This window comes from Hyperolius riggenbachi, chromosome 8 (assembly GCF_040937935.1).
Source record: "Hyperolius riggenbachi isolate aHypRig1 chromosome 8, aHypRig1.pri, whole genome shotgun sequence".
Taxonomy (NCBI): Eukaryota; Metazoa; Chordata; class Amphibia; order Anura; family Hyperoliidae; genus Hyperolius; species Hyperolius riggenbachi.
This window is the reverse complement of record NC_090653.1, coordinates 73,182,756-73,203,524: the sequence shown is the minus strand read 5'-3', so window position 1 is coordinate 73,203,524 and position 20,769 is coordinate 73,182,756. Positions and strand designations below refer to the sequence as shown.

The 20,769-nt window shown below is 43.7% G+C and overlaps 2 protein-coding genes across 3 annotated transcripts in view; both read right to left on the bottom strand.

Annotated features, from left to right (window-relative positions):
* LOC137527356 (cytochrome P450 2B1-like) overlaps positions 1–10,874 on the bottom strand; it is a 50,844-nt gene extending 39,970 nt beyond the window's left edge. The window contains exon 1 of the mRNA XM_068247866.1: positions 10,779–10,874. Within this exon, the coding sequence (XP_068103967.1) occupies positions 10,779–10,874 (96 nt within the window). The remainder of the gene's footprint in view (positions 1–10,778) is intronic.
* A 1,373-nt stretch (positions 10,875–12,247) lies between these two features.
* The window catches only part of LOC137528921 (cytochrome P450 2H2-like), a 75,930-nt gene continuing 67,408 nt past the window's right edge, over positions 12,248–20,769 (bottom strand). For both annotated transcript variants that reach the window (XM_068250686.1, XM_068250687.1), the window contains 2 exons: positions 16,886–17,027; positions 12,248–12,703 (listed from right to left, as the gene is read on the bottom strand). In XM_068250686.1, coding sequence (XP_068106787.1) covers positions 12,522–12,703; positions 16,886–17,027 — 324 coding nt within the window. In that variant the 3' untranslated portion in view covers positions 12,248–12,521. The remainder of the gene's footprint in view (positions 12,704–16,885; positions 17,028–20,769) is intronic.

Sequence of the window (20,769 nt, the reverse complement as noted above, 5' to 3'; positions counted from 1 at the left end):
GAGGGATTCACGGAGGGGAGCCGCCCTGGTGGAGCGATGGAGGAGTGGATAATTCTGGCTGCCGCATTCATGATGGACTGCAGTGGACCTATTCGGGTCATAGGGAGACCAGACAGAAGGGCATTCCAGTAGTCGAGGCGGGAAATTATGAGGGCATGGATGAGGAGTTTGGTGGCGGCAGAGGTCAGGAGAGGGCGAATCTTACAGATGTTACGAAGGTGGAAGTTGCAGGACTCTGTAAGGATTTGGATGTGGGGAGTGAAGGAGAGTTCGGAGTCCAGGGTGACACCCAGACAGCGGGCTTGAGAGGTAGGGCGAATGGTAGTGTGGTTAACGGTGATATGCACATCTGGGAGGTTCAGGGATAGCCAGGGTGGGAAGATCATAAATTCCGTTTTGTCTAGATTTAGTTTCAGGAACCTAGCGGACATCCAGGAGGAGATGGCTGATAGGCAGGAGGACACCTTGTCCATGGTAGTGGTCGAGATGTCAGGGGTGTGGAGGTAGATTTGGGTGTCATCTGCATACAGATGATAGTTAAAACCCATGGAGGAAATAACCTTGCCAATGGAGGATGTGTATAGGGTGAACAGTAGGGGGCCAAGGACGGAGCCTTGGGGGACTCCCACCGAGAGGTGGTTGGGGGTGGACGAGGACTCATTGAAGGAGCGGTTGGAGAGGTAGGATGAAAACCAGGTCAGGGCGAGATCGTGAATGCCTATGGACTGGAGGGACTAGAGGAGTAGGGGATGATCCACTGTGTCAAAAGCTGCTGAAAGGTCAAGGAGGAGGAGAATGGAGTATTTACCTTCAGCTTTAGCTAAGGCAAGGTCATTGACCACTTTGGTGAGAGCAGTTTCGGTTGAGTGGGCAGGCCGAAATCCAGATTGCAGTGGGTCTAGCAGTGAGTTGGCATTGAGGTACTGGGTCAGGCGTTTATGAACCAGATGCTCAAGGAGTTTTAAGCAAAGGGGAGGAGGGAGATGGGGCGGTAGTTGGAGGGTAGCGAGGGGTCGAGGGAGGGTTTCTTGAGCAGGGGCAATACTGTGGCCTGCTTGAAGTCTGAGGGGAAGGTGCCTGTGGATAGGGAGTGGTTAAACAGGGTAGTGAGGACTGGGGCCAAATCTGTGAGGTGAGGCTGAAGTAAATCAGAAGGGATGGGGTCAAGGGGGGAGGTAGTGGTATGGGAAGTCTGCAGTGGTAGTAGGAGTGGTGAGGGGAGGATAGGGTGTAGGAGGAGTTGGTTGGGAGGGGGTGGGAGGTAAAGATTGAAGATTCGATATTTCCTGAGGGTTGGAGACTATTTTTGTTGGTGAAGTGGGTGGCTAAATCTGTGGCAGAGAAGGATGAAAAGGAAGGTGGTGGTGGTGGTGTGTGTGTGTGTGTGGGGGGGGGGGGGGGGGGGAGAGGGGGGTATAAGCAGGGAGTTGAAAGTGGCAAAAAGACGCCAGGTATTGGAAGATTGTCCTCCAATGAGCTTGGTAAAGTATTCCTGCTTCGCATGAGCAAGGGCAGTGTGGAACTGCAGCAGGTTAGTCTTGTACTGTAGGAAATCCTGGTTAAGTCGTGTTTTCCTCCATTTCCGTTCAGTGGCACGTGTTTCCCTCCGGAGGTTGCGAGTATGGGTAGTGTGCCAGGGCTGGGGGTTAGGGGGGCGGTTGCGGCGGAATATTGGTGGAGCAGCTTTCTCTAGGGCTGATGAGAGAGTTTGGCGATACTGAGCTCAAATGGTATAGAATAAGCGCAACAGGTAAATGTTCAACAACTAGAAAATGCAGATAAATTTTCAACAATACGATACAATACAATCAAGTCCGCACAGTACACTTGCTCAGAAAGAGGCCAGTGTATAGAACATATGCAGAGTTCACTTAATAGATGTCCTATTCGCATAAATTGTTTCAAATAATGTAGAAAGTCTGTTCAAAACACACTCCTCCTATGGGTATGCGCTTCTTATTGGTGTCAGCTTCACCTTAATCTTGAACTCTCAGGGTATAAAAGACAGCGCTCCACACAAATCTTTGGTCTTATATAAGTGGAAACACTCACCAGATCCTATTGACCACTGTGAGACTGGTCAAAAACGCATTCAGCTATGTCCTAATCGATCACTGCAATCCTTCCCGATTGGTCAGTTTGCTCCGCCTGTCCTTCTTCCTTGATGCCAGCGTTGTGTCAATGTAAGTTTACCTCATAAATGAGAACCTCACATAGTACAGCTCCATTTGTTAAAAGTAACATTTATTGCTTTAAAAATTACTCACAAGCGTGGGATCATAGACTGCGCATAGAGTTTAAGAACGGGCTCTCCCCCGTGCCTCCCGGTCAGGCCCGCAGGTGCCGCTCCAATTCCGCCGCTAGTCCGGAGTTGCTGCTGCCCTCGCTTCCGCGTTGTGCGCTCGTAGTGTCCTGACAGTCCGAGGTAGCTCCACCCGACGCGTTTCGTCACAGCGTGTGACTCATCAGGGGCGTGTATTGGAAGATTGTCCTCCAATGAGCTTGGTAAAGTATTCCTGCTTCGCATGAGCAAGGGCAGTGTGGAACTGCAGCAGGTTAGTCTTGTACTGTAGGAAATCCTGGTTATGTCGTGTTTTCCTCCATTTCCGTTCAGTGGCACGTGTTTCCCTCCGGAGGTTGTGAGTATGGGTAGTGTGCCAGGGCTGGGGGTTAGGGGGGGCGGTTGCGGCGGAATATTGGTGGAGCAGCTTTCTCTAGGGCTGATGAGAGAGTTTGGCGATACTGAGCTGCAGCAAGATTAAGACAGGTTAGGGTGTGGAGCGTGGAGGAGAGGGCATGGAGGGGGCATATTATAGACATAGCTATTCCTAACTGTTCATTATTATTTATTGCCCTCAGAAGGGGATCTTCTAGTACTAGAAATGAAAGTGAACAATATCTGTATAATAATTGAACACATAATTCAAACACACTTGTTACAGTGCATTTGTGGATAATTTGTGTGCTAACATACATGTTACATAGCAATCATGCCTGATCAGTGAATAATGGCGCACAGCGCCTATGCATAAAAATGGCGCCGCATTAAAAAGATACGCCTATGGCTATTTATCGTTAGTACAGCATAATAATGGTGCACAGGGAAAAAAAGAAGAAAAACGGCACACAGTAACGTTATTTATCAATAGCGTCGTTCATAAGCCAAACAGCAGATATTATTGCGCATAGTAACGTTATTTATCAATAGCTAACCTACATAAGCCAAACTGCAGAAGTTATTTAACTGCAAAACGGTGAATGGATTTAATGTACCACTGTCAAGGTTAGGGTTAGGCCCCACCAGGGAGATTTAGGGTTAGGCACCACCAGGGAGGTCTTAGGGTTAGGTATCACCAGGGGGTGCTTAGGGTAAGGCACCTCCAGGGGGGTTGTTAGGGTTAGGCACCACCAGGAGGGTGGTTAGAGTTAGGCATCACCAGGGGGTGGTTAGGGTTAGACACCACCAGTGGGGTGCTTAGGGTTAGGCACCTCCAGGGGGGTGCTTAGGGTTAGGCACCTCCAGGGGGGTGGTTAGGGTTAGGCACCACCAGGGGGGTGGTTAGAGTTAGGCACCACCAGGGGGTCTTAGGATTAGGCACCACCAGGTGGGTTTTAGGGTTAGGCACCACCAGGGGGGTCTTAGGGTTAGGCACCCCCAGGGCGGTGGTTAGGGTTAGGCACCACCAGGGGGGTTTAGGGGTTAGGGATAGATACAGAGAAGGTTCTGTGTGTTAACGCTAAATAACGATAAGGCTTTAACGCTAAATAACGATAAAGCTTTATCGTTAAATAGCGATAAGCGACAAATAAATTTGCGGCAACGCAGTGCGCCATTATTCGCAGGCGTCATTTTTAGATGGATGCCAATTATGCATGCTGTGAAAAATGACATTCATACTAAAACATGCAGAATGTGTGTTGCTGCACTATGCGCTGAGGTGTGAATGTTACTCAATGCATATAGGCCCTTATCCAATTCACATTTCTTCTGAGGTTTCTCCCAGGAGAATTTTTTTTTGTCTTATTAACAAAAAAACCTTTTCAGCACTTAGCGATAAAGAACTAAAAAGTAGGTAAAAAATATCCAACTTATTTTGAATAATTTCTAGCTTTAAAGGTATTTTGTTGATAAGGTTTGAAAGTATTTCCTCAGATAAAACTCAGGAGAGAAGTTATTAGGATATGGACATAATGTGAACTGAAGCCTCGTCCAGCGGGGATCTGGACTCGATCCCTCAGATGACTGTGCTGGATTGATGCTGTACAGACCCATCGCTAGCCTCCAGGCCTCTAAAGATCGCATTTGCCAAGCATCTAGTGTGTCTAGAGCTCCCCTGACTCTCCCAGACACATTGGTAAGAGATCCGGTCTGCAGTATTTTCTTGGCTGCACGCTGCCTGACTCTATTGTTCTCCCCTCTTAGCCTTTCCACTCTATTGTATGTCGCTTATCATCAGAGCCGGGACAAGGTCCTCCAGCACCCAAGGCTGAGACACCAAAGTGCGCCCCTCCATCCCTCCACCCCAGCCGTCACACACTGATTGCTATTAGACTAAGAGGCACCCCAGGGCCCCCAACACCTTAACCTCTAGTTATCTGGCTTGTAGTCACTTCCATGTATCTCCTTTTCTTATTTCTTTCTGCTTCAAACACAATTAGAAATGACAGCTGAATGAATTGTGCGCCCCCTCCTACACTGCGCCCTGAGGCTGGAGCCTCTCCAGCCTATGCCTCGGCCCGGCCCTGCTTATCATCCCTCTGCCATCCCATAGTAATAGTACTTGTCGATAGCCTAGAAGCTAGCAACATATCTGTACTACAGCATCAGCTCCAAACTGTCACTCGATACACCAATTCCAGTTGACAGTGGTCAAATGTGTGTACCTAACTTTAGGTTTTTGTTTAGGTCATATTCGCACAGATGCAGAGGCGTAACTATAAATCAATGTGTTCCTCCTTCGCATCATCTTGCAAGGATCATAAAGTAAGAGGGCGCATTGTGATCTTCACACCTATAACCAGTGTATCCCCATAAATACCTGATCTGGAGGATGGACCTTTGTAGAGGGAGCGGGTATTAGTAGACTGGGACCCCCACAGATATGGGCTTCCCCTGCTGTCACACAGAGGCTGCTCCCCTACAGTTACACCCCTGTACAGATAGTTGATAACAGTGGGTGCACCACTTCATCCAGGCAGGGCCGGGCCGAGGCATAGGCTGGAGAGGCTCCAGCCTCAGGGCGCAGTGTAGGAGGGGGCGCAGAATTCATTCAGCTGTCATTCCTAATTGTGTTTGAAGCAGAAAGAAAGAAGAAAAGGGGATACATGGTAGTGACTGTAAGCCAGATAACTAGATATTAAGGTGTTGGGGAGGTTGTGGGCTCTGTGGCCCCTCTTAGTCTAATAGCAATCAGTGTGTGACGGCTGGGGAGGCAGGGATGGAGGGGCGCACTTTGGTGTCTCAGCCTTGGGTGCTGAAAGACCTTGTCCCGGCTCTGCATCCAGGGGGCTTAAGGAATCTTGGTGTTGTGGTGATAGGATGAATGAGCAACTCCTTTTCCAGTTCACTAATATCTGAGCAGTTAAGAACTGGCCACTTAAAGCGGAATATAGCCCTGCATTTCAACTTTGCTCTAAAACATTATTTACAGCATATTATGTGCAACCAGCATTTTTTTTACTAGACCAGCATTGGAAGGGTTACACACAGAGCTTTAAAGTTCCGTGGAGAGAAATGCAGACTCATCCGAAGTTTAGATAGATACATTTAAAGAGGAACTGTAACGCCAAAACGGCCCCTGGGGGGTACTCACCTCGGGTGGGGGAAGCCTCAGGATCCTAATGAGGCTTCCCACGCCGTCCTGCGTCCCTCGGGGGTCTCGCTGTAGCCCTCCGTGCAGTCCGGGCAGCGGTGACGTCATTATTTACCTTCCTGGCTCCTGCGCAGGCGCTCTGATGCCTCTCGGCGCCGAAGTAGGCGGAAATACCCGATCGCCGTCGGGTCTGCTCTACTGCGCAGGCGCAAGTTTCCGGCGCCTGCGCAGTAGAGCGGACCCGACGGAGATCGGGTATTTCCGTCTATTTCCGTGCAAAAAGTCGCCACAGCGCCCCCGCTGGAGCCAGCAAAGGTAAATATTGAAATGACAGTCGGCACAGTCGCCGGCTGTTCGGAGGGCTGCGGCGAGACCCCCGTGGGACAGAGGACGGCGTGGGAAGCCTCATTAGGATCCGGAGGCTTCCCCCACCCGAGGTGAGTACCCCCCAGGGGAGGTTTTTGTTGTTACAGAGTCTCTTTAAGTAAACACAATGTAACAAGTGGTGAATTTGACACACTCTCTGACTGTGCAGGAGCTCCCTGACACAGAGAGAGAGTGAGTCACATTCCTCACTTGTTACATTGTGTTTACTTAAATGTATCTATCTAAACTTCGGATGCGTCTGCATTTCTCTCCACGGAACTTTAAAGCTCTGTGTGTAACCCTTCCAATGCTGGTCTAGTAAAAAAAAAAATGCTGGCTGCATATAATATGCTGTAAATAATGATTTAGAGCAAAGTTGAAATGCTGGGTTATATTCCGCTTTAAAGAGGAACTCCAGTGAAAATAATGTAATAAAAAGTGCTTCATTTTTACAATAATTATGTATAAATGATTTAGTCAGTGTTTTCCCATTACATAGTTACATAGTTATTTTGGCTGAAAAAAGACATACGTCCATCGAGTTCAACCAGTACAAAGTACAACTCCAGCCCGTCCCCCACATACCCCTGTTGATCCAGAGGAAGGCGAAAAAAACCCCACCAGGCATGGTCCAATTAGCCCCAAATGGGAAAAATTCCTTCCTGACCCCAGATGGCAATCAGATAAAATCCCTGGATCAACATCATTAGGCATAACCTAGTAATTGTAGCCATGGATGTCTTTCAACGCAAGGAAAGCATCTAAGCCCCCTTTAAATGCAGGTATAGAGTTTGCCATAACGACTTCCTGTGGCAATGCATTCCACATCTTAACCACTCTTACTGTAAAGAACCCTTTCCTAAATAAATGGCTAAAACGTTTTTCCTCCATGCGCAGCTCATGTCCTCTAGTCCTTTGAGAAGGCCTAGGGACAAAAAGCTCATCCGCCAAGCTATTATATTGCCCTCTAATGTATTTATACATGTTAATTAGATCTCCTCTAAGGCGTCTTTTCTCTAGACTAAATAAACCCAGTTTATCTAACCTTTCTTGGTAAGCGAGACCTTCCATCCCACGTATCAATTTTGTAGCTCGTCTCTGCACCTGCTCTAAAACTGCAATATCTTTTTTGTAATGTGGTGCCCAGAACTGAATTCCATATTCCAGATGTGGCCTTACTAGAGAGTTAAACAGGGGCAATATTATGCTAGCATCTCGAGTTTTTATTTCCCTTTTAATGCATCCCAAAATTTTGTTCGCTTTAGCTGCAGCGGCTTGGCATTGAGTACGATTATTTAACTTGTTGTCGATGAGTACTCCTAAGTCCTTCTCCAAGTTTGATGTTCCCAACTGTATCCCATTTATTTTGTATGGTGCTAGACCATTGGTACGACCAAAATGCATGACTTTACATTTGTCAACATTGAATTTCATCTGCCATGTATGTGCCCATATAGCCATCCTATCCAGATCCTGTTGCAATATGACACTATCTTCCTGAGAGTTGATGATTCTGCACAATTTTGTATCATCTGCAAAAATAGCAACATTGCTCACTACTGCATCTACTAGGTCATTAATAAATAAATTGAAGAGCACTGGACCCAGTACAGACCCCTGTGGGACCCCACTGCTAACAGTCTCCCATTTTGAGTACGATCCATTGACCACAACTCTTTGTTTTCTGTCCATTAGCCAGTTCCCTATCCATGCACACAGACTCCAGTCCTTCCATCCTCAACTTTTGCACCAGACTTCTGTGGGGAACAGTGTCGAAGGCCTTTGCAAAGTCCAAGTATATCACATCTACAGCATTCCCAATATCCATATTAGCATTCACTACCTCATAAAAGCTGAGCATGTTAGTCAAACAGGACCTGTCTTTAGTAAACCCATGTTGATGCTGAGAAATAAGATTATTTTCTACTATGAAGTCATGTATAGTATCTCTTAGTAACCCCTCAAATAGTTTGCATACAACTGATGTTAAGCTTACAGGTCTATAATTTCCTGGATCAGATTTTTTGCCCTTCTTAAATAATGGGAAAACGTGGGCTGTACGCCAATCCACTGGGACTCTGCTAGTTGCAAGAGAGTCACAAAAGATAAGATAAAGGGGCTTAGCTATAACTGAACTTAATTCTCTTAGGACCCGAGGATGCATGCCATCCGGGCCAGGTGCCTTGTCTATTTTTAATTTATTTAGTCTTGCCTTTACTTCTTCCTGCGTTAAGTATTTAATATTACAGTTAGAAGATTGAGACTCTTCTGCCTCTGTAATTTGCAACAGTGCTGTTTCCTTTGTGAAGACAGAAGCAAAGAAAGCATTTAATAACTCTGCCTTACCTTGGTCGTCCACCATTGAGTTCCCACCCTCATCCTTTAGGATTCCTATACAATCAACCTTTCTTTTTTTAGAGTTGATGTACTTGTAAAACTTTTTTGGGTTAGATTTGATATCCCTAGCGATTTGATTTTCAGCTTCGATCTTTGCCAGCCTAATTTCTTTTTTACAATTTTTATTGCACTCCTTATAATTGCTTAGTGCAGCCTCAGTCCCCTCCTGTTTTAGGACCTTATAGGCATTCTTTTTCCTCTTCATTTTATCCCTAACCTTTCTATTCATCCATAGAGGCCTTTTTTTATTCCTAGACATTTTGTTTCCATATGGGATTGTAAAAGTCTTTTAAATCCCTGATTTACATTCTGACATTTATCACATGGTGACATTTTTACTGCTGGCAGGTGATGTAGCTGCTGCTTGTCTTTTTGGCAGTTGTAAACAGCTGTAAACAGCTATTTCCCACAATGCAACAAGGTTCACTAACAGGAAACTGCCAGGAGTACCATGGTCCTCAGAGTTTCTTGTGGGAGGGGTTTCACCACAATATCAGCCATACAGAGCCCCCTGATAATCTGTTTGTGAAAAGGAATAGATTTCTCATGTAAAAGGGGGTATCGGCTACTGATTGGGAAGAAGTTAAATTCTTGGTCGTAGTTTCTCTTTAAAGAGACTCTGAAGCGAGTCTAAATTCACGGTTTTCACTTCTATTTATGTAAAGCACTATAGCTAGCGCTAAACTGCCGCATCCCTGCGGCAAAATGAGGGGTTTAAACCCCCCAAATCCCCTCTGCTTCCATGCACGTCAATCTGCCCGCGGATCTCCGCCTCTCCCCTCCCCTCTCTGTGAAGGTAGATTGAGAGAGGCGAGTAGAGGCGGCGATCAGTGGGGATTGACGCGTGAAGAGGCAGAGCTACAGCCCTAAGCTCTGCCTCAAGCAGGAAGCACTCCCCGAATTTTGCAGAGGGAATTTGGAGGGTATAAACCCCTCGTTTTGCCACGGGGATGCGGTGGTTTAGCACTAGCTATAGTGCTTTACATAAATAGAATGCGAATTTAGACTTGCTTCAAAGTCTCTTTAACCTTAAAAAAGAACTCAAAAAACGACTGTAGTGTGAGGTATGTGGAGGCTGCCATATTTATTTCCTTTTAGGCAATACCAGTTGCCTGACAGTCCTGCTAATCCTCTGCCTTTAATGCTTTTAGCCATAGACCCTGAACAAGCATGCAGCAGATCAAGTGTTTCTGACAGTATTGCCAGATCTGAGAAGACTAGCTGCATGCTTGTTTCTGGTGTTGTTCAGACACTACTGCAGCCAAACAGATCAGCAGGAGAGCCAGGCAACTGGTATTGTTTACAAGGAAATAAATATGGCAGCCACCATATCACTCTCGTTACGGTTGTCATTTAACTAAATGTAGCTTAATAATTAAAAATAATTTACACTATTTATTTAATAATTATTTAGTCAAGGTTTGCCCATTTGTAAATATTTACTCTCTCTGATTTACAGTCCTAAAATTATCACAGGTATAGGTGATATCTTTACTGCTGGCAAGGTGCATCACTGAGTAAAGTTTATTTGTTGTGTGTTTCAAAGTGAGCAGAAACACCTGATCTCCTAGAGTGCGCTGGGAGTTGATGTCTGCTTAACTAAATAGCCTACGCTAAACATCACTGGAATATTCATCAATATATAGATATAGGAAATGTTTCTGAAGCTGAAACCAGGATACAGTAATTAACTCAAAACAGGGTTATCTGAACAATGTGTTAGATTCTAGGGGCCTGATTCACAAAGCGGTGCTAACAGTTAGCACACTGGTGAAAAGCCCTTTATCATGCCTAAACTCAGTTTAGGCATGATAAGTTTAGGTGTGATAAGTTTAAGTGTGATAAGTTTAGGCATGTTAAGTTTAGGTGTGATAAGTTTAGGCATGATAAGTTTAAGCACCAACTGGGTTAGCACCGCAGTGCACAGCTGATCAAAAGTTTTGCGCTAGCAAAGTCTGGTGCACTTCGCATAGAGTTTAATGGCGCTGCGGGACTTTGCGTGCGATCTAAACTTATCTAAACTTAGCATGCCTAAACTTATCACGCCTAAACTTATCACGCCTAAACTGGCTTTTCACCAGCATGGTGCAATGGTTATCACGCCTAAAGTCTTTTAGGCGTGCTAACTGGGTTAGCACCGCTTTGTGAATCAGGCCCTATATGATGCTACAGGGCCTCTTTATAAATCAAGCCTGTGCTCACCTGAATAAAACTCTGAGGTAATTCAGCGATGTTTAGCTGCAAGGTATTTCCCAGGAGAGGTAGGGGTGTGGGTCCTGGAGGGAGATTGTACTGCATTCCAGCCTTTCGCCATTTTAGGAGGGAAATCAGGACAGCAGCAAGTGCTAGAGCAGTGACCACAAGCTGCAAAACCATTGTCATCCATTCACAGAAAGGGACTGTCCCTCTGATCTGGAAGGGAATGCTGAGCTGAACTAAGAACTGTTTAGGTATCAAATTACCTTCAAACACTCTGCACATAGGTGTATGCCTGGAGGTATGCAATGTAAACATTGTGGCAATGTAAACCACTGCAATGTGCTTTTTTTTAGGTGGCTTAAAACGGATCCAAGATGAAAAACTAACTATAACAAGTAACTTGTCAATATATCTTATCTAAAGTTTAGATAGTTTACACAGCAAATCTAGCTGCAAACAGCTTTAATATGATTATTTCTTCCTGTGATACAATGACAGCAGCAATGTTGTTTGCAAACATTACACAGAGGCAGGCTTATGTGCATCTTGAGCAAAAAAAACCTAATCCCCCCTCCTCCTCCCTCCTTCCCTCTGCCTCTGAAATCTCTAGCTAGTAATACCTCCCCCTCCTCCTGCCCAGACTGAGCTCCCATGAGCCCTTGCTACTGTCTGAAAGTGCCTTGGCTCTCTGAAAACCTGTGGGCGTGGCTTGTTTAGTTTATAGGGAACTAGAGTATTAAAACAAAAACAAAAAAGTATTTGGCTTGAGGAATGCCCTATAAACAATAGGAAAGGAACACAATTATGCAATGAGTAAAAGTTCATCTCGGATCCACTTTAAGTATCCCTTTAACCATGGAATGTATGTGCACACACACACACCAAACATATGATTAGACTGTGAGCCCCTCTGAGAGACAGTTAATGACATGACTCTATACTCTGTACAGCTCTGTGGAGGATGTCAACACTAACAAACAAATCTGATTGGTCGTTTGTGGTTCAGCCCCCTTTTCTGAATTTGAACCCCACTTACCCAATGACCGACTGTAGCAGGTTTTAGGCCTCTGCCATTAACAGTACAAGAATGGCACCAATTTAAATATTCCCCTGGAACATCAGTGGGTGATTCCCTAAATATTAATCCTGGTCATCCTCTGACCAAGTGTGCCAAAATTAAGAACCCTGGGAACAGTCTAAGAATGGCTGCAGTTGACATTTTCCCATTTAAAATGATTGGCTGTTTTATGCTCCTCCCATTTTGTCTGAATTTTTAACCATAGCAAGTGACCAACTGTGCCAAGTTTGGGGACTGTGGCTTTATTACTGTAAGAATAGCAGCTTTTTAAATGTTCCAGCAGTTCCAGGAAGCGGAGAATGGCGACGTGGGAGCGATCCAAGCTTATGGGGCTGGAAGAAGTCCCAGGTATGTATGAAATCTTTTTCTATTTTAACAAACCATTCCTCTCTGGTTCCCTTTAAAAATATGTTTATTTTATCTTTTGCAAAGTTTTACATTCATAACCTAATAGTCTCTTTCCTGATAGAGATGGCAATCCTATGGAAGGCTCATAGCTTTAGGAACAGCTTTAGGAATAGCTATGGAAGGCTATAGCTCATGAAAGTGTGTTGATCCTTTCGTTCTTGTGTAATATTTAGCATGATATGAAAGAGAAAGTGCCCAGGAACTCAACTGACCAGCATTCTTTAAGCTTGAATGTCACATCAGAAATGTTCAGTGGTCTCTCAGCGGGGAACAACAAGCATCTCGTATTTCCGGGGCGAAGTAGAACTGGTGTTGGGCTCCGGTGTAATGTATATTTCTTTCCTGTCTATTGTGGGTTCCAGAGTAAATCCTTGCAGTGTAGTTGTGATGAAGAGGAAGAGTTCCATACGTGCCAGTCCTTCTCCCAAACACATACGTTTTCCTGGAGAACAGAACAGAAGACACTCAGTGGGTAAAAGTAAAGCCAATTTATATTTTATAAGCCTAGGTTTCAATGGAAGACCTACTCCAGTAAACAGTATGGAAAGAGAGTGAATTTAGTATGTAAAGAACAAAAATATTTATTTATTTTCCTGTTTGCTTAGTTTTAGAGCCTCACCTGGTAAAATACATTTTTAAACATCTTTCAGCCCAGAAGTTGACCAAAGCCTACAAACTTCTCTAGGACTGATGCCTAGTGCTTCTAAGGAAGGCATGACCTAACTCCGGCCCGTGGGCCAAATCCGGCCCACCAAGCCATTTCTGGTGGCTCCCAAAGCTCTCTACAGTTGTTAACCCCATGTGGCCTGCAGGTCGTAGCTGCAGGGAAGCAGGAAATTTAGGCGCATGAGGCAGGTGGACAAAAAGGGCGCCTCCATTCACTCCCATAATAAATATCGTTTAATGGGCGCCCAACAGGAAAAAAGGGCGCCGGAGAAAAATAACGTTTTAAAAGCGGCGCCCGGAGACTTTTAATGTTTTATAACTGCTTCTCATGATTACCCATTATTTAATGATTTATAATTTTTTTAAACATTATTTTTAAACGAAAAACAGTACAATATTTTTTTCAAACTTTACTTTTAAACGAAAAACCGTACAATTTTTTTTTTTTAAACATTTTTAAACGAAAACCTGCACCATATTTTTTTTAAAACGTTATTAATGCTTATCACAGGGGGGGTCTTAGGTTTAGGCACCACCAGGGGGGTCTTAGGTTTAGGCACCACCAGGGGGGTCTTAGGTTTAGGCACCACCAGGGGAGTCTTAGGTTTAGGCACCAACAGGGGAGTCTTAGGTTTAGGCACCAACAGGGGGGTCTTAGGTTTAGGCACCAGCAGGGGGGTCTTAGGTTTAGGCACCAACAGGGGGGTCTAGGGGTTAGGGATAGGTACAGGGAGGGTTCTGTGTGAGAGTAGGGTTAGGTATAGCTTTAGTAAAATTCTTATTAATGTTTTATAAAACGTTATTATAAATTTCACTTTTTAAACAGGGAAGATTAACGTTTTTAAAATTGCCGATTTCATACACATTATTTAATGATTTATAACTTTATAAAACATTATTTTTAAACGAAATATAGCACAAATTTTTTTTAAACGTTATTCATGATTATTGTTTAAAACCCTGCGCCCTTTTTTCCCGGCGCCCATTTTTAACGTACGCTAGCTGCAGGGGCTAGAAACTACAGATTAGCAGCTGCCACTGTGCAGCTGCTGCCACTGTTCTAACTGCATACGTTATATGGGTTATTCCCTGTGGAAATGTTTTATTTGACAAAATGTCACAGGATAGCGCACCTAACACCAATCAGCAAAAATTGTGTTTAACTTCGCTAGTTTGGCCCCCTAGCACTCTCAAGAACGGTAATAAGGCCCTGGGCCTGAAAAGTTTGGACACCCCTGTTCTAAAGCATCTTGTAACTTCTTATAAGTGCTGGGAGCGGCGGATCTGCTCTCCGTACACCGGGGGCAATCTTCCTATTCCTCCAAGTTCCTCTCTTGATGAGGTCATCAAGTAAGTGGCCCTTAAAGCTATAGTACAGAAAAATGCCCGCTGGTGTACTGCAAGCAGACCTGCTGCTCCTGGCACAGAGAAGAAGTTATACTGATGATGAAAATGTGTGTTTAATTTCATATGTAAACGTAATCCATCCATAATTTCACATAATTCGTGCCGACTTTGGCGGTTATTAGCAAAGCCCTCATACATGCTATCATCACCAAAATTGCTAGGTATGTTAAGCGAAATACTGGGAACAAGTCCTTTTAAAAATGCAAGGGAAACATGGTTTTTAAACTATTTTTCTGATTTTAAAAAGCATTTTTCCTTGCATTTTAAAATCGATTTTCTCAAAAACGACAAGGCTTGTTCCCAGTTTTCTCCTTAACATGTAGCAATTTTGATGTCAATAGCATGCATGAAATCTTTGCTATTCACCGCTAAAATTGGCACAAAATTAAGCAAAAATTACATGAAATTTACGTAAAATTGGGAATGTACTGTATATATGAAATCACTTGAATTTACAAATTATAATTATGTATACAGTGGGTTGCAAAAGTATTCGGCCCCATTGAAGTTTTCCACATTTTGTCACATTACTGCCACAAACATGCATCAATTTTATTGGAATTCCACGTGAAAGACCAATACAAAGTGGTGTACATGTGAGAAGTGGATCGAAAATCATACATCATTCCAAACATTTTTTACAAATAAATAACTGCAAAGTGGGGTGTGCGTAATTATTCGGCCCCCTGAGTCAATACTTTGTAGAACCACCTTTTGCTGCAATTACAGCTGCCAGTCTTTTAGGGTATGTCTCTACCAGCTTTGCACATCTAGAGACTGAAATCCTTGCCCATTCTTCTTTGCAAAACAGCTCCAGCTCAGTCAGATTAGATGGACAGCATTTGTGAACAGCAGTTTTCAGATCTTGCCACAGATTCTCGTTTGGATTTAGATCTGGACTGTGACTGGGCCATTCTAACACATAGATATGTTTTGTTTAAAACCATTCCATTGTTGCCCTGGCTTTATGTTTAGGGTCATTGTCCTGCTGGAAGGTGAACCTCCGCCCCAGTCTCAAGTCTTTTGCAGTCTCCAAGAGGTTTTCTTCCAAGCTTGCCCTGTATTTGGCTCCATCCATCTTCCCATCAACTCTGACCAGCTTCCCTGTCCCTGCTGAAGAGAAGCACCCCCAGAGCATGATGCTGCCACCACCATATTTGACAGTGGGGATGGTGTGTTCAGAGTGATGTGCAGTGTTCGTTTTCCGCCACACATAGCGTTTTGCATTTTGACCAAAAAGTTAAATTTTGGTCTCTTCTGACCAGAGCACCTTCTTCCACATGGTTGCTGTGTCCCCCACATGGCTTGCGGCAAACTGCAAACTTCTTATGCTTTCTGTTAACAATGCCTTTCTTCTTGCCACTCTTCTATAAAGGCCAACTTTGTACAGTGCATGATTAATAGTTGTCCTATGGACAGAGTCTCCCACCTGAGCTTTAGATCTTTGCAGCTCGTCAAGAGTCACCATGGGCCTCTTCACTGCATTTCTGATCAGCGCTCTCCTTGTTCGGCCTGTGAGTTTAGGTGGATGGCCTTGTCTTGGTAGGTTTACAGTTGTGCCATACTCCTTCCATTTCTGAATGATCGCTTGAACAGTGCTCTGTGGGATGTTGAAGGCGTTGGAAATCTTTTTGTAGCCTAAGCCTGCTTTAAATTCCTCTTTATCCCTGACCTGTCTGGTGTGTTCTTTGGACTTCACGGTGTTGTTGCTCCCAATATTCTCTTAGACAACCTCTGAGGCCCTCACAAAGCAGCTGTATTTTGTACTGACATTAGATTACACACAGGTGCACTCTATTTAGTCATTAGCACTCATCAGGCAATGTCTATTGGCAACTGACTGCACTCAGACCAAAGGGGGCTGAATAATTATGCACACACCACTTTGCAGTTCTTTATTTGTAAAAAATGTTTGGAATCATGTATGATTTTCGTTCCACTTCTCATGTGTACACCACTTTGGGTCATATGCAATTCATTTTTTCACCTGAGTTTTCTCCTAGGTGATATTTTTAAATGTGTTAATAAAATGCCTTTTAAGCCACCAGAAAGCAAGAAAATACTCAAAATAATTTTGATAGTACTTTTTCAATTACTTGTTTGCACTTTTTTAGTTGAAAAGTGCTGGAAAGTTATTTGAAATAGAAGATGAAAAGTTATCTCCTAGGAGAAAAAGTAAATTGTATATTGCCCTTTGTGTTGGTCTTTCATGTGGAATTCCAATAAAATTGATTCATGTTTGTGGCTGTAATATGACAAAATGTGGAAAACTTCAAGGGGACCGAATATTTTTGCAACCCACTGTAGGTGTAATTGCGAAAATGTATGCAATATTTTGCGTAATCGTAATTAGCTGATTAAGATCATCACTAGAGGCTTTAAAGATGTGACAGCATCACACAGATTAATAAGTCAAGCTCTATCACACCGTATCATTACTATTTTATTTCTATGCTAGCAAGGAGCAGGACTATGTCAGGCTCACATATTTGTATTCCCAGGGTTTATTTGGCGTTCTGGTTGAAACTCTGCATGAAAATCCACACGGTACCTGCTGAAAAGGGCATGAAGGCTTCACTCTTCTTAAAGGTGCCACCCTCATGTAGGAAATGTCCAGGATCAAACTGATCTGAGTTTTTGAACTTCTCAGGGTCTTTTAGCACTGAGGTTAGCATTGGAAACACCATGGTATCCTAAAATGAAATGGTTACTGTAGTTGAATTGAAGACATAAAAAAAAAACAGGAGGCAGGATATGTTAAGGCTTTAAATAAACATGGATATGATGTTCAGCAACTAAGTACTAGGCATAGGACAGTGAGCCCATCTATAGTATGTGATACAACGGAGTTACTGTATGTTATTAATGATTAGACAATACAGTTGAACTCTAAATGCATCTTTAAAACCCCCAAAATAAAGAGCTCCATATGGCAAGATATCTATAAAGAGAACCCGAGGTGGGTTTGAAGAATATTATCTGCATACAGAGGCTGGATCTGCCTATACAGCCCAGCCTCTGTTGCTATCCCAAACCCCCCTAAGGTCCCCCTGCACTCTGCAATCCCTCATAAATCACAGCCACACTGCTGACAAACAGCTTGTCAGAGCTGGCTGTGTTTATCTCTATAGTGTCAGTCTGCTGCTCTCCCCGCCTCCTGCAGAACTCCAGTCCCCGCCTGCATCCCTTCCCTCCCTGCTGATTGGAGGGAAGGGACAGGGGCAGGGACCGGAGCTATGCAGGAGGCGGGGGAGCAGCTGAGACTGACACTACAGATGTAAACACAGCCTGCACAGCGAGGCTGTGATTTATGAGGGATTGCAGAGTGCAGGGGGACCTTAGGGGGGTTTGGGATAGCAACAGAGGCTGGGCTGTATAGGCAGATTCAGCCTCTGTATGCAGATAACATTCTTTAAACACACCTCGGGTTCTCTATAAGTATACCTTATCTTACACCATCTTCAGATTTTCGGCTGCTCAATTTCCCAGTCTAGTTTTGAACATATGCCAACTAAGTTGAAGAGAACCGGAAACGAGGTATATGGAGGCTGTCTGGCTGCAGAACTGGCTCTTCCAATGAGGCAAAGGGGGCAATTGCCCCAGGGCCCCAGAGCCTGTGGGAGCTCCCTAAGGTGCCCCTCCTCCCCTCCATCGATGGTGATCCATGAGAGGGGGATGCTGTGTGTTTACTCTGTATAGGTAAAGAGGGAGGTGAATACAGTGGGATGTGAAAGTTTGGGTAACTTTTGTTAATCGTCATGATTTTCCTGTATAAATCGTTGGTTGTTAGGATAAAAATGTCAGTGAAATATATCATATAGGAAACACACACAGGCCTCAATTCACGGAGCTTTATCAAACACTTTATCAAACGTTTGATAATTTACCTCATGGGTAAAATCTAATTTTGAATTCACTAAGGTGTTATAGATTTATCAAATGTTTTATCAATGAAATGATCAATAAATCTATAACACCTTAGTGAATTCAAAATTAGATTTTACCCATGAGGAAAATTATCAAACGTTTGATAAAGTGTTTGATAAAGCTCCGTGAATTGAGGGCAAAGTGATATTGAGAAGTGAAATGGAAGTTCATTGGATTTACAGAAAGCGTCTGATAATTGTTTAAACAAAATTAGGCAGGTGCATAAATTTGGGCACCACAAAAAACAAATGAAATCAATATTCAGTAGATCCTCCTTTTGCAGAGATTACGGCCTCTAAATGTTTCCTATAGGTTCCAATGAGAGTCTGGATTCTGGTTGAAGGTATTTTGGACCATTCCTCTTTACAAAACATCTCTAGTTCATTCAGGTTTGATGGCTTCAGAGCATGACAGCTCTCTTTAACTCACACCACAGATTTTCAGTTATACTCAGGTCTGGGGACTGAGATGGCCATTCCAGAATGTTGTACTTGTTCCTCTGCATGAATGCCTTAGTGGATTCTGAGCAGTGTTTAGGGTCGTTGTCTTGTTGAAAGATCTAGCCCCAGCGCCGCTTCAGCTTTGTCACCGATTCCTGGACATTGGTCTCCAGAATCTGCTGATACTGAATGGAATCCATGTGTCCCTCAACTTTGACAAGATTCCCAGTCCCTGCACTGGCCACACAGCCCCACAGCATGATGGAACCATCACCATATTTTACCCTAGGTAGCAGGTGTTTTTCTTGGAATGCTGTGTTCTTTTTCCTCCATGCATAATGCCCCTTGCTATGCCCAAATAACTAAATTTTTGTTTCATCAGTCCACAGCACCTTATTCCAAGGTGAAGCTGACTTGTCCAAATGGGTTTGAGCATACCTCAAGTGGCTCTGTTTGTGCTGTGGGCGGAGAAAAGGCTTCCTCTGCATCACTCTTGCATACAGCATCTCCTTGTGTAAAGTGCGCCGAATGGTTGAACCATGCATAGTGACTCCATCTGCAGAAAGATGATGTTGTAGGTCTTTGGTGCTGGTCTGTGGGTTGACTCTGACTGTTCTCACCATTTGTCGCTTCTGTTTATCCGAGATATTTCTTGGTCTGCCACTTCGAACCTTAACTTGAACTGAGCCTGTGGTATTCCATTTCCTCAATATGTTCCTAACTGTGGAAACAGACAGCTGAAATCTCTGAGACAGCTTTCTGTATCCTTCCCCTAAACCATGATGGTGAACAATCTTTTACTTCAGGTCATTTGAGAGTTGTTTTGAGACCCCAATGTTGCTACTCTTCAGAGAAAATTAAAAGAGGAGGGAAACTTACAATTGACCCCCTTAAATACTGTCATGATTCTGATGCATTGGTATACAATGCAAGGGAATCGCAAGGAAGATTGCTCTGTCAGTATGCAAGAAACACTGAGACTGGAATTAAAGGAATAAACATAAAGATTTATTGTAATCAGCATAAATGTTGCACATTAAGTTCATGCACAGAGTTATGCAACTAAACAGTTACACAGCTTACAAACAAACAATCAGCATTAAGATCATGCAGAGAATCAAACAAACAGGACGCATAAACAAGATTAAGTTTATGCAGAGAATCTGACCATCAGAATGCATACACAATTAGCATTAAGTTTATGCAGAGAATTACTCTATCAGGATGCATAAACAATTAGTATTAAGTTTATGCAGAGAATCATGCAGACGTCAGGCAAGTAATATAAGCAATGGTGCAACTGGAAACTAACACATAAGCAGAATATATCAGGTATTGCAGATGCTATGGACCCCCTGCATATAGGATAATATGCAAAGGTATCCAAGCATAACAATATAGTGTGCACACTGAACCCCAAACCTGACTAATATATACACATGAGAATCATATACATTATATACAGAGACAGAGCATCAGAATTATAATCGGCAGGCAACAGAACGTCGAACATGCAGGGTCAAACCAGAGATACAAACAAGATATAATCGCTTAGGCAAAGGGTTAGTCAGATACAGAAAACAGGTCAAACACGATCAGAGCAGATACAAGGCTAAGACTCAAGACAGGATACAAGGCTAGGATTCAGGATCAGGAACAAGACCTGAAGGCTAGAACTCAGGATCAGGAACGGACATTGATGAGCTAGCACAGAGTGGTCTGTTAAGGCAGCTTAAATAGTGTCCCAGAAAGTCAGATGACAGAGTCCAGGTGATCACAGAGCTGCCCTCATTAAATCTGCAATAACAGTTCTTGTGAGTGAGACCTCTGCTGGTGGCAGAGGATACTTCAAGCAGTTTCAAACTCTGAGGACATAGATGACATCTCCTGGCGAAATGGAGGAAGTTTATCAATAGTTCAGGAAATTCGCCAGCAGATGCATTTTGTGACAAATACTGTTTCCAATAATTTGATTAACCTGTATATGTAGGCCAGGGGTCACTGAGCTTACCAAGCCAATTTGAGTTCCAATAATTAGTTCTAAACGTTTTGGAATCAATAAAATGAC